At 40.7% G+C, this 12,836-nt stretch overlaps 2 protein-coding genes across 4 annotated transcripts; both read left to right on the top strand.

Moving 5' to 3' along the window:
- Positions 1 to 555: 555 nt before the first annotated feature.
- On the top strand, positions 556 to 7,911 carry slc35e4 (solute carrier family 35 member E4). 3 transcript variants are annotated; one of them, XM_072371473.1, is made up of 3 exons: positions 556 to 622; positions 1,682 to 2,292; positions 4,888 to 7,911. In XM_072371473.1, exons 2-3 carry the CDS (start codon positions 1,701 to 1,703, stop codon positions 5,418 to 5,420), a joined length of 1,125 nt encoding a protein of 374 aa, XP_072227574.1. In that variant the 5' UTR covers positions 556 to 622; positions 1,682 to 1,700; the 3' UTR covers positions 5,421 to 7,911. The 3 variants fall into 3 exon arrangements, with proteins under 3 accessions (XP_072227574.1, XP_072227575.1, XP_072227573.1); XM_072371474.1 differs by lacking the exon at positions 556 to 622 and adding an exon at positions 1,243 to 1,585; XM_072371472.1 differs by lacking the exon at positions 556 to 622 and having other exon boundaries at positions 1,244 to 2,292.
- Positions 7,912 to 9,395: 1,484 nt separating this feature from the next.
- smtna (smoothelin a) lies at positions 9,396 to 12,099 on the top strand. Its single transcript, XM_072371869.1, has 8 exons — positions 9,396 to 9,821; positions 10,272 to 10,373; positions 10,578 to 10,653; positions 10,731 to 10,859; positions 10,933 to 10,975; positions 11,133 to 11,238; positions 11,337 to 11,488; positions 11,590 to 12,099. Exons 2-8 carry the CDS (start codon positions 10,287 to 10,289, stop codon positions 11,735 to 11,737), a joined length of 741 nt encoding a protein of 246 aa, XP_072227970.1. The 5' UTR covers positions 9,396 to 9,821; positions 10,272 to 10,286; the 3' UTR covers positions 11,738 to 12,099.
- The last annotated feature ends 737 nt before the right edge of the window (positions 12,100 to 12,836 follow it).

Here is a 12,836-nt window from a genome sequence, read left to right as displayed (position 1 = left end):
CCTAATTTAGGTTTTTATTTATTTTTTATTTAAACTGTAATTAACTTTGAGGAAGCCTTTTCTTTTTGTTAGAGGAGGCAAAGTCCTCTATGTGGCCTTGATTAAAACCAGCAAACAACAAAAAATTTGCTCTAAACAAATGGTATCCCATATGTTGCAGAATACACCTGTAGTACAGGCCAAATTCTGTAATGAAATACATTTTCTATCTCTTGCTCGCTTTTTTTTTTGCATTCAAAATTAATTGAGATGAGGTAGAAAAACAGTATAAATGTGTAATTTAAATTTATGATTGTCTCTATATATACAAAGAAATCCAAAAGTATTTGCCTGATACTAAAGCGATTACATTAGCTATTACAAAAAAAAAAATTGCATTTCATATACAGAATTAACTGTGTATATTTCAAACTAACTCTGAACTCACCCTTCAGCACATCTAATTCTGCACGTGCTCATGTTATTGTAATTATTGTTCATGGTACGTTCAACTGTTAAAACGGTGGCATTGCCCTTTAAAAGAACCGTCCAATAACACTGAAATCCGTCCGCTTCGGCTTGGCTGACAGCGCTGTGACCGACAGTCGGAGATTGTGGATGCTCACAGTGCTCCGTGTACAAGGTAAAAAAATAACAACAACACAGAGCTTAATTTTTTGGTATAATGTCACTGATGTTTATCCGGTATCAACATCAGACGAGTGGACACTGTCACCGCGCAAAGAAAGGAGTAAAAACGGCTACTGCTTTGTTTTGTAGCGAACAACCTACCGTTAGCTAACAAGTGCAAAAGGGTTGCTAGCTAGCTTGACAGCACAAGCTGGGTAAGGCATTTCTGTCTGTCAAGTGACAGCGTTGTCCGCTGTAGAGGTCAGATAACCTATTTTTACTGTGTCAGTGTATCAGACAGCAGCACTATTGGGTTACTGTCTTACCGAGCCAGTCCGGTGTTTGACTGAAGCTGGTGTTACTTAAAGCCGAACATGCACCATGACTGAAACCGCCTCTGCCCGAAGCTAAGTTGCGAACGGTGGAACGAGTTCGCTCATGTTTGTAATTAAATGGGACTCTGTCTAATTTAGTGTCTGGAACGGCGGTCGTAAATCTTTCCAGACGTCGTATGAAGCTATCATGTAATACTAATGTGAAGGCAAAAGTCGAAATCACTCGGAGGCTATGTCGTCTAAAGATTAAGCACATCATAAATCGCACAGTTGCAGCTGTAGTTACAGCAGATTATACAAATAACACAGGCATATGCTTGTTGACAACACTGTTGCTTTTGGTGCATCATGCTGTTTCGTCATTGTCGATTCATTGCTGCATGACAGGAAAATAGCCAATCCATGAGTCCCCGTCGCGGAGAAAGCACGTACTGTTTTCCTGCCCGCCCCGAACAGCTCCCTGTTCTGATCCGTCTTCCCTGGCGCATATGTCATTTTTTTTTCCCGAAACGCGATACGTTACACAACCAGGCAGTCATGCAAAATAGAAACACGTGCTCATAGGCGGTGCTGGAAAAAAGGCTTCTTTTCACAGACAAAAAATACTTGCTACGTCGGAGGGAAGAACAGCTGCGAAGCAGGTTATTTTCGCCATTCACAGCCCTCAACTTTCCGGTTTGTTTATGCCCTTTATATGGAAATGACAGGAACGGACTCAACATGTGTTTACCTTACAGAGAGGACAATGATACGAACATGATCAGCGCCGATGGCTTCTCAAAATGCGAGGCGACTCTGCAAGAGAGAGGCAGGAGGAGGCCTCCCACAGAGATGCTCCATCTGCTCTCAGCTGTCATCGTTTGGCTGGTGACCGGCACCACCATCTCCAGCCTCAACAAATGGATTTTTGCTGTTTACAACTTCAGGTACCCTCTGCTGCTGTCAGCACTGCACATGCTGACAGCCATAGTGGTGGACTATGGGCTGATTAAACTGCGGGTGGTCCGCCATAGGGGGACAGCTGAGCAGGATCTTACCCCCAATGCAAAATGTAAGGTGTTCCTATTGAGTCTGACATTTTGTGCCAGTATCGCCTTTGGAAACATGGGTCTGAACTATGTCCAGCTGTCATTTGCACAAATGATCTACACCACCACCCCACTATTCACTCTGGCCATCTCTACCCTGATCCTCGGCAAGCAGCATCACATCATCAAATACACAGCCATGATGCCCATCTGCCTGGGTGCATCCTTCAGCATAATGGGAGAGGTCCAGTTCGATCAGACCGGCTGCTTCTTTGTGTTTGCAGCGACCATGTTGAGGGGTGTCAAGTCCATTCAGCAGAGTGAGTACCTTTTACTGTCATTTTCTGTCCCGTTTGTCTCTCCAAACAGTTGACTTCAGCACCAGTTTGGTCGTGTTTTTATTGCAGCTAAAGTCAGTAACTTTTGTGAGATCATTAGTCTACTTTTAATACATCCTGCTGACATCAAGGAATATTTTAGTTTTCCTCCAGATGTTACAGCAATCTGTGGTCTTTCATGGTGATTCACTCCATGGTCCAGAGACACACCCTCAAATTTAGGTGGAATGGTACAACTGCATAGTCTGTGGTTGCTATGGGAACATAACACAAACATCAATACACATCAGTGAGTAACAAGTGCCGGCGACGGCCTCGTCTTAACTGTCTGTGTTGGACTTTAAATGACGGAAAAGTTCAGACAGTCATCAAGTGTAGGATGACAGACGATTTAATTTGCCCTCAGTGTCGCTGCTTTTAATGGGCTGTTTGCGCAAACTGCATTCCAGAAACTTTTTGGCAACAGCTTGTGGACACTTCAGAGTGGGTTCACTCACAGGATAATACCCTGTGTCTGCTTTAAAAGTTTGAACAAAAGTGGGAAAAGTTTGCCCAGAAAACGGTCTCAGTTTTGTTTGAACATTTATTCAGTTGAAAACATGTGATTAAACAACAATGTTGAATGAATATGTTCTTATAAAGGGACAGCTTATCTTCTTGAATTTATGTCATGTGGGCTAACTATTGCCCTAACTGATTATATCCAGTTTACTCATTTATCTAATGTTCTGTGCTCCTACTGAGTCCTTCGTTACATAAAAAATAAAGCCGTATTGCATCACAGATGAGTGTTTGTGTGCAGCAGATTACGCACCCTTAACATCATTAGTCTCAGTAACACGGTAGTTGTCAGAGGAAAAAAAATAGTGAGTTTCTAATTTTATATATATATATAGCTGCCCTGTCTTTAATTTGTTACATAACACAAAGCTTTCTGCATGCTACTTGCTTTGCTCCTAGAGTTACATATGATCACACATGACAGTTACAGAGGCAGGCAGCTTTAAATGCCTTTTTGACAAACTGCACGAGACCGCAGAAACTTTCTATTTTGCTTTATCAAATAAGGTTAAAAGAGTATGTAGCAAGAACCATTTGTGTACTGCTTTTATATTTGGATCAGATTGTGTAAACGAGCTCCTAAAATCTCGTCTCATGTTTCAAGAAGCTATTCTCAGCCCCCTACTTGTTGTAGTAACAGTTTCACTTAAGTGTATTTTTACTCGGACACACTTTGGAAGGGTGTGTATTTTTTGTTTTTAAATACAAAGTCTTGGATTAATTGTAAATATTGATAAGCAGCTATGAAGTGTTTGCAGTTGGTGAGCTAGAGGCAATCTTGCAGTGGGATCACACCATCTGCGAGGCTCATCAACATGTTGATTTACCACTCCAATCTGCAAACCTACTCTTTATTTTGGATGTCAGCTGCACAATTGTAAGGTTCCCAGACTGCATCTTTGGCCTTTTTGACGCTGCTGTTTTGATTAAAAATCAGTCCACAAGCACACAGACATATAAACACTAAGCCTGCACTACAATCAGTGACTCCCAGACCACATTTTTCTATGGTGAGACACAGGCAAGATCACAAGGTGAGAGCAATTCTAGCCATGTTGTTGCTGGAAACCATGATCTTGATGCGCTTTGCTTCATACGGATGCCATTGCATATTATACAGGCTTTTCAGAGAAGCATTTTGCATAATGACCGGCTATTTTCCTGCCATAAAGCTGCTTCAAAGCTTGTTGTTAACTTTTGAATAACAGCTGATCAGTCTGTCCTTGTTATCTGGGCTATAAAAACAAAAGGACTAGCTGTCAGTGTTAGCTAAACATGGCACTGAAACAGACCTACTACATGTGTCAGAGTACCTGAGGTAAGAAATATAATGGTGGAATAGGATTTACATCACTTTTTAACAGAACAAACATATTTTGTTATTAGTAACAACACCAAAAACAGGGTGTTTGGTCTCTGTAAAATTACACATTCTTTGTGCCAAAAAATTAAGCAGACAAATGTCTCCAGAGACTCTATTTTGTAAAAACGGAGGAGGAGTATTGCTACATTATCGTTTCAGTTTACCCGCTGTACCGATCCAGGATATGGACATTTTACCAGCGTCTTGATATGAAGGAGAAGCAGTTACTTTGAGGTTCTTAGAGTTTAAGGCTTCCCCATTTCTAATTTGAAATGCTCTGTGGCTGTGTTTGCATACCAGCTTTTGGTTCTCTTATTTCTCGATTATTGTTATCGATGTTGTTTTTTTTGCCCAGGTCTCAGTGGACATGTTGCTGCACCTGCAGTCTCTGTCACCATTTAATGAAGCCGTTATTGTTCAGTGTTTCCAGTTCTTGTGCAATATTTGTTTCCGAGGGTCATGTTTTCTCAGTTAGTACTAAAGTATCTCTTCTAAGTTGGAAACTTGGTTGTAATTTAAAGAAAAAAGTGTTTTAAACATGTTTACATCTCTCTAGCACAGTCTGGTTGTTAATGTCTTTAGATATATTTACTTTAGGTTATTAGATTAGATGGATTTAAATGCTGTGTTTCTTTGTTTCTCTGATTTCTCAGGCATTTTACTCCAAGAGGAGAAGATCAACTCTGTGTTCTTACTCTACTTGATGTCCATTCCTAGCTTCTGCATCTTGATAGTGGCTGCTCTCGCCTTGGAGAACTGGGCTTTGCTAGAGTCACCACTTCATTATGACCGCCACCTGTGGGTCTTCATCCTGCTCAGCTGCCTGGGCTCAGTCATGTACAACTTGGCCAGCAGCTGCGTCATCACACTCACCTCGGCCGTCACTCTGCATATCCTCGGCAACCTGAACGTGGTGGGAAACTTGCTGTTGTCTCAGCTGCTTTTTGGCAGTGAGCTGTCTGCCCTCAGCTGCGCCGGGGCAGTGCTCACGTTGTCTGGCATGCTTATTTATCAAAACTCGGAGTTCATCGTCGGCTACCTGGACGCGCGCAGGTCTAAAGCTAAAGGGTCAGATGAGATGGATTTTCCCACCGCAAATGGAGAGAACTTGGTTAGAGCTGGGGCATCTGAAAACGCAAACCATCAGCAGAGAGTGGATGGGAAACAGGAAGACAAAATGGACTGAAATTAAAGTGAAAAAAGAAAGAAACAACTGGATACACTGTAAGTTGTGTTCTCTACTCTTTGAGTGATCAAAGACAAACAGGAGTGTTACCATTAACAGTCCTCACTGTGCCAATATTTTTATCCTCCGGACACAAAGAACTGGAGTCTGCAAAAAGGAAATGGTTGCCTTTTGTTGTGATGGGTCAAATTAGTCCTTTATCTATAATCCACTCCTATATAGCCAATAGCAGAATATGCATGCATGAGCACACTGAACTGCTGGATACCTCACGAGGTATTCGCTCTGTCGTTCATTTTACTCCACTGTGAAAATGTTCTTAATTCCAGAGGGCTCTAGTCAATGTTTTGGGTGGCTGTTGTTTCTGTGACAGGGAGAGTAGGGGGTGCTCCATCCTAAATATTAGCAGGCACAATTTGTATCAAGAAGATATATTTATGGTACTGTTAACGGATAATCACCCGGCCCTATTATGGTAAGGGACTTGGGTTTTTTGGCAGCTTTTTTGATGATCTGCAAAGCGGGAAGCTGATGTTGTAGGGCTGAAACTAGCAAAGATGGACATGGCTAACTTTTTTTTTTTCTTCTTCTTCTTCGTTTTGGTTCAATGAGACGCCTCTTCTCCTCTACTGAAGCACATTTTTGATGAGAGGCATGTGCTCTGTGTTCTCCACTATGAACTTTGGTGTGACTTCCCACTAAAGGCCTAGATTTTGTTCCCATGTCAACCTGAATAGACTGTCTCTGTAGATTTAGGTCAATTATTTCCATCTTTTGCATCAGTACACTCCTCTCCTTGCAGCGTACCTTGATAATTAGTTTCAGAAGTTCTCTAAGGAGTGTCACTCAACTTTAGCCATTATTCCCTGTGGAAAAGATGAGGAAAAGGAGACTGAGCTGTCTTCTAAAGTCTCTTCTTAAACCCTCACCTTCAATACGTGTTTGAACGTTTAAAAAAAAAAAGAAAAATAAGACTTCCGCTGGACATTAGCCATGTTTACACGTAGAGCAATATTCTGAACATTTACTTTATTTCCAAAAAGAAAGCAGAAGAAATACAGTTTACATGTTACAGAGAATAGTCCCATTAATGACTCGTGCCCGCATGACTTCCTCCTTCGTCAATGTGACGTCTGCGTTCAAACAAACCATTCTTTACCGCCATATCCCTCAGAATATTTGAGCGCTTTATTCTGGCCTCTCGTTTGTTTTAAAAGTGTCTTCACTTTTCTCACAGCTCTGCACTGACTCCCCTGGAAATGCCTGATGTCCTGTCAGAATATTGCTGTACATGTAAACATAACCAGCTGTGTCTCTTTTAGGATTCTGAAAGCGTTTTCTTGGCATAAGTTTGAGTTTTCAGCTAACCACATACAAGAAAATATATATTTTTAGGGCCTTTAGGATCACTGGCTTTTAAGTGCTATACATTTTGGTCCTTGAGTGTCTTTTCATTTGCATACGTTTAATACTTGACAGCATTCATCCCTTCTGTAGCTGTCCCTTTTGAGAACAGATGAGGCAGTAGGCTGCATGCTGCCGCTGTTGAACGCTGCTACACGCCCTAGATCATGTTTCCTTTTTACTTTTGACAGCTTTTGTGTTGCTATACAGGTTCTGCTAGTGATCTCACATTAGTAGTGCTCACTTAGAATATAATTTTTTTTTCTTTCAGACCCACTGCATTTACGCCGTGTTTTGCCATAGGAGAAACTTTATTTTGCATTTCAGGGGTGCCATTCATTGTGATCAGAAAAAGACAATAATGAGAACGAATATGTCTACGTTGCTTTTTCATAAATTCCCAACTGAAAATAGTCCCAGAAACCAAGTTGTGTGTGTATATATGGGTTTTGTTGGTTACGCATTTAAAGATTATGTACGACACATAATCCCATTGGTTTAACTTTAAATACCTCAACTATTTAATAGCACTTGCGGTGCTTGTTCAGCCATTGTTAACTTCTAGACTGAGATCAAGCATCTTATGAAGCTATTAGGACTGTAATAATGCTGCATATCAGTGATTGATTTCATCTTTTTCTGTAGAAAAATCAGATCACTTATCATTATTAAAAAGGAACATTTAAAACGTATTTCATAACACGATCACAGTCTTGTGTCAGTTTGGCTGCTTGTTCTGATAACATCATGCTGACTAAATCACGAGTCTGCTGTTGCACAGGGTACAAAGATGCTGCCTTCAGAGTGTACGGTGTCTTTGTACATGTTGAGTTTTGAATGTTTGCAAAACCCATTGGATGTAAATAGTTATTTTAATATATTTATGTATTTTGAAGTCATGTTCGGCTGGTTTAAAGTATACTGGGTCAAGAATTAAACATTTGCCTCATGCCTTATTTGGAGAAAAACTGCAGATGCTTCTGATTGGGGGCAAATATGGATGACTCATTTACACATTATTTGCTATTGTTTAAAATAAAAATAATTGGACTGGAACTACAAATAAAAAAAAGAAGAAAAAGCAAAAACTGAGTCAGAGTTCTTCTTTACATTCTGTGCATGTGTAGAATACTTTCAGCACCTACTGTGTCCGTTTTGTTTGATGCAAACATAATGATTTGCATTTTGTAATGTGACTTAAACTTCAGGTAACATGTATCTTTGGAGTCTGTAGACATTCTTCAAATCGTGAATAAAGCCCCATATTTTATTAGTTTAATCACCTACATGTAAAGAAGCACAGAGGGCTGCAAAGTAAGTTTGTTTTTGTTTGTTTTTTTCTATGGGAAAACTGAAGCTTTCCCATAGAATTGTCCACTGGCAAAAGTAACCTCTTTAAAGTTTTGATTGACAGCATCTTTTCCTGAGAAGAACTTGGGAGGATTTGTAGAACGTGAATAACACAAAAATAACAGAATTTTTTTAACCTTCTTTAAAAAAAAGTGCAAAGCCAACAAAGCAACTGTTGAAAGAGAAATTTTGGGACAACGAAAGACTTGGGAGAAAAAAAAAGTACAAGTTGGAACATATCATGAGAAATGAGGCTATTTGGCAAAAATACTGATAACATGAATGGATATTTGGGAAAAAAAAGATTTCACACATTTGCTGCCATCCAGACCACATCGTTTTCAGTGAAAGCCCTGCTTATGTCTGAGGGACAATATCAAATCACTTTCTTCATCTTTTACAAATCCCACTGCTGAACTGGCCTTCCTGTAGTCCAAGCCACCTGCTGAAAGCACGTGTTCATTCTCATACAGTGAAAGAAAAGACTCCTCCAGCATCTGACAGCTAAAAGTATAGCAAGCAAAACTGGGACAACATTTCATTATTATTTTGAGTTAATTTCATTTACAGTAAAATCCTCAAATCAAAGCGCAAAAGAATGTTTGGCATGTTTGCTCCATAAATCCCCTAAATGAATGGAGTAGTTATGCTGTTGCATTGACACGCCTGTTTAATGACTTTTTGTTCCAATTCAAGATGCAAGTGTCTGGAAAGAAGAGGAGTCCTAACTGTGTCAAAAGGATCAGTATAAATGCCATAATTAGCCATGGCTGAATCCCACTCACTGCTTTAGTTTTATAGCTCTGGTGTTGCGTGTGTTGGCCCACTGCTGCAAACTAACGGGGCACCTAAACAGAAAGTTAACGTGACCGGGAAGACTTGGACTTTTTCTGCTGGTCAAGCTGGCTGAGAACAAGCACATGTTGTCAAACGCTGAAAACTATTTTGAAGCAGTTGTAAATGTTATCCACCAGATGGAGCGGTTTGTCTTCATTCAGACTTTTCAGATCTGTCTCTTATTGTGCCTCATTTTAAATGCATAATAATCCCAGCTGAAGTTGGAAGTGTTTTACTATTTCTGTTTTCCTCCAGATGTGCGCCTTTGTAAACGTCTCAGGAACCGTGCACCGACCTTGCTTATAGAGATTCCTCTGCTTCTGTAAACAGAGTTCCAGCTCAGCCTTTTTGCCTGAATAAGGCAGTGTTCCTCGCTTTTTGCCACTGTTAACCCTTTATTTCCCACCTTTTTTATATGCCTGCTACACTGTAAGTAAGACGTAACAAAGTCATGTTTGTGCCAGCAACAAAGAAAGTTAACAGAGGAAATGGACATCATTGGACATCATCCAGGATTCAGAGACAAGAGGATCAGAGACTTAGCTGAAGGTGACAGAGATGGATGGACCAAGACCTGACGTGCCTCTCCGTTCTCCTCCTTCATCCTATTTTGGGTGGTTCATGTAAGCAATCCCCACTCTCTCTCCAAACATGCATCCTTATGAAGTAAGGACGTGGTGTGAGGCGGCAGGGCTGAGCTCTTACAGCTCTCCTCACACAAACGTTTAAAGGAGGACCGAGAAGAGGAGACAGAACAGCTGAATCCAAAAGAACTGCCTCAGGACACACCAGTTTGCATCCTGATAACAGGTGAGTCCCAACACAGCCAAAAAATCCCCAGTCCGAGTTTCACATTTTTTATACTCAGTTCTTTCCATCTAGTTACATCAGACACAAGATATTTTCTCAGAGTCTCAGCACATACTTTCACTCTGTTATCAGATTCTTTTAGTAATGGTCTCCTTCCATTTCATTGCTATATTTGTACTCGTATATTTCTTCTTTTGTGCTGCAGTCAGACAGTTGCTGAGATACGCTGAGGTCCACTTCAGCGGGACAAACATTTCTTTGTACGGCTACTCACTTTGCATCTGCTAAGACTCACAGATGTTCAATTTCAGTCACTCAGCAGAGTACAAGTAGACCAAACTGACAGCAAAGAAACTTCTTTACGAATTATGAATTTTGGGTAAAGTTTCGTCTTTTGGATCTCAGTCTTGTCCTGTGAAGTATTCTGTTTTCAACATTTAACTCAACCAGATCAACTCATCAGACATGGAGTCAAAAACTGATGATGGACCAGCGTCGCTGACCAGCGAAGAACTGGCTGCTATTGAGGATGAAGATGTTCTCAACAAGATGGTGAGCCAGTTTTGACGTAACCTTGATCACGTTCATCATCACATTTTCTTTTCTCATGTCTCGTCTTTTCACTCTGAACTAAGTCTTAACAAATGATGCCACCTAGCTTCTCTTTGTCTTTTCCACATATGAAGAATCATTTCAATGTCTACTGAAAGCTTTCCGTAGAATCCTTCAGTTTTCTTACCTGTTTGATTACATTAGCTGGACAGCGCATCAAATTTTGAAGAGAGGCGGATGATTCGCGCTGCCCTAAGAGACCTCCTCAAGAAAAAGAGAGGTAAAATCATGGTGACAGTGAGGATATTCACATTACTCAGTTGACTTTGTCACTTAATTCCACTTGTATTTTGTCAGATAAACGGGAGCAGGAGCGAGGGTCGAGGCAGCACGACCTCAGACAGCAGGGTCTAACCAAAGCAGGAACAACAGGTGGAGCAGTTTGTGTAGGAAGAGCAATCACGAACTTGCAGCCATCATCTAAGAGTAAGTCTGATATACTCTCTTACATCTCTACTTTCTGTTTTACTGCTAAGTTGAACTGTTTCTATGTTGTCAGTGTCCCCATCGACTTCCACTCCACTCAACAGGACAGCAGGCATGTGAGTCACAAAATAAAATAAAATAACAGTGCCATAACAGAGGTGTTGCTCTTTGTTTTTCTTTTTCCAAAATGTAAAATAATGTTAAAAAAAAAGTCTGAGATGAGATGGCCCATTCTTTCAATCCAGTCTGTGTGTTTTTCTCTTCTCTGCTCAGCAAGGCCAGTCCCGCTGCAGCCTGTCCTCCTGCTGCAGCACCCAACGCAAAAAATGTCAAACAGATGCTTCTGGACTGGTGCAGGGCCAAAACAGAGCCATATGAGGTAAACATCCCCAACTCACTGTGGATTATTGCCCATTTGAGCTTTCCATAGCTTTGTCCCTTATGCCCCATCACTATTCCTCTCTGTGACTGATACAGGGGGTAGACATCCATAACTTCTCCTCCAGTTGGAAAGATGGCATAGCTTTCTGCGCCTTAGTGCACCGATTCTTCCCTGATGCATTTGAGTACTCCATCCTCAACCCTAACAAGCCCAGGGACAACTTCCAATTGGCTTTCAGCACTGCAGAGTGAGTTATCAGAAGAACACATTCACTTCACTTTTCTGAATGCCAGTTTTTCTTTGTCACAGTTTGCCTCAAGTAATTTTTGATCAACATTCTGTTTGAAGGAAGCTGGCAGGCTGCCCCCCTCTGCTGGACGCTGACGACTTAGTCCGAATGAAGGAGCCCGACTGGAAGTGCGTGTACACGTACATCCAGGAGTTCTACCGCAGCCTGGTGGAGAAAGGCCTGGTCAAAACCAAAAACCGGCCATAGACTGAGACACCAGCTTTCAGGAGTCACTATGAATTCATTAATAACTGATATATGCCACAATTCGAGGTCAATAAGCTGTTATGCAATATTTCAACTAAATATTTACAGCTATTCCTTGATCAATGAATGTAAATGCACAGCGATTAATGGCTACAGTTTGTATTAGTCTGTGTGTTAGTGGGGACTTTTGTGTGTCTGTGTGTTTTCACTGGACAGCTGGTGCTTAGGAGCAGTACATTCCACTGTGATTACACATCTGCAATAATCCCTCAGTGAGTCTGAGCATGTCCTTTATGGTGATGCTCTTCATGGCCTGAGAATGTGAGTATTTAATGGTCCATTCAATAAATTACCATTTCATTGTACATGTTGTTGTTCTTTAACTATAACGTGTCACTGAAAATTGATTCTCTGTTTAGCAACTCGTTGTCATCCACTTGAAACTCTGGAGGGACTTTGGAATGAATGGCTTAGTTTCGTGTTGGCAAATGTAGGACAGTTAAAGGACTTAAAGTTCAGTGTACTTGCCACAGCTTGGATGCACTGCAATTTTTTGTATGTAAATATACTTTTTTTTTCTTAAATTACCCTAAAGACATCTTAAGTTTTACTGGCTTTACCTTAAATCTTGAAATTCCTCACAGAAAATCTGTAACAAATTTACTGACTTGGAGAAGAAATTGCTAATTATGACATCCAGTGTTGTTCTGTCTCATTTGATATTTCTTTATTGTGCCATTCCATTGTATTCCATATATTATTCTTTCTTCTCCACTATTAAGCGTATACACAACTGATCATATAAAAAGTTTTGAAGTCCAACAGCTCAATGAATGAGAGTAAACCGTTAGTTGTCCTCTCAACCTAAAGCTTTGTTGAGCTGTGGGTCAAATTCCAGATATCTATAAGTGGTGAACAGCACCACCAAACCAAACCAAATGATCCAATATCTCACAAGAAATCAAAGTTTAGATGATGAATAGAAAACTTTTTTGTCCCTTGTTAAAACTGTTACACTGTAAGTAGTTCAAACTGTCTCCACATTCAGCAGCAACATCAGTGACGTGCTGCTTACTCACCGATCCCTCTGTAGGCCCAT

This window comes from Leuresthes tenuis, unplaced genomic scaffold (assembly GCF_036924035.1).
Source record: "Leuresthes tenuis unplaced genomic scaffold, fLeuTen1.0.hap1 SCAF_19, whole genome shotgun sequence".
In the NCBI taxonomy this organism is placed as follows: domain Eukaryota; kingdom Metazoa; phylum Chordata; class Actinopteri; order Atheriniformes; family Atherinopsidae; genus Leuresthes; species Leuresthes tenuis.
Note: the sequence above shows the minus strand (reverse complement) of the source record. Positions and strands in the feature narration are given on the sequence as shown.

Coding starts and splice junctions, on each gene's coding strand:
- slc35e4 (XM_072371472.1), top strand. CDS start 1,665: ATGTGTTTACCTTACAGAGAGGACAATGATACGAACATGATCAGCGCC. Junction 2,293..4,887: donor TGTCAAGTCCATTCAGCAGA/GTGAGTACCTTT, acceptor CTGATTTCTCAG/GCATTTTACTCCAAGAGGAG.
- smtna (XM_072371869.1), top strand. CDS start 10,287: ATGGAGTCAAAAACTGATGATGGACCAGCGTCGCTGACCAGCGAAGAA. Junction 10,860..10,932: donor CTTGCAGCCATCATCTAAGA/GTAAGTCTGATA, acceptor CTATGTTGTCAG/TGTCCCCATCGACTTCCACT. Junction 10,976..11,132: donor CTCAACAGGACAGCAGGCAT/GTGAGTCACAAA, acceptor TTCTCTGCTCAG/CAAGGCCAGTCCCGCTGCAG.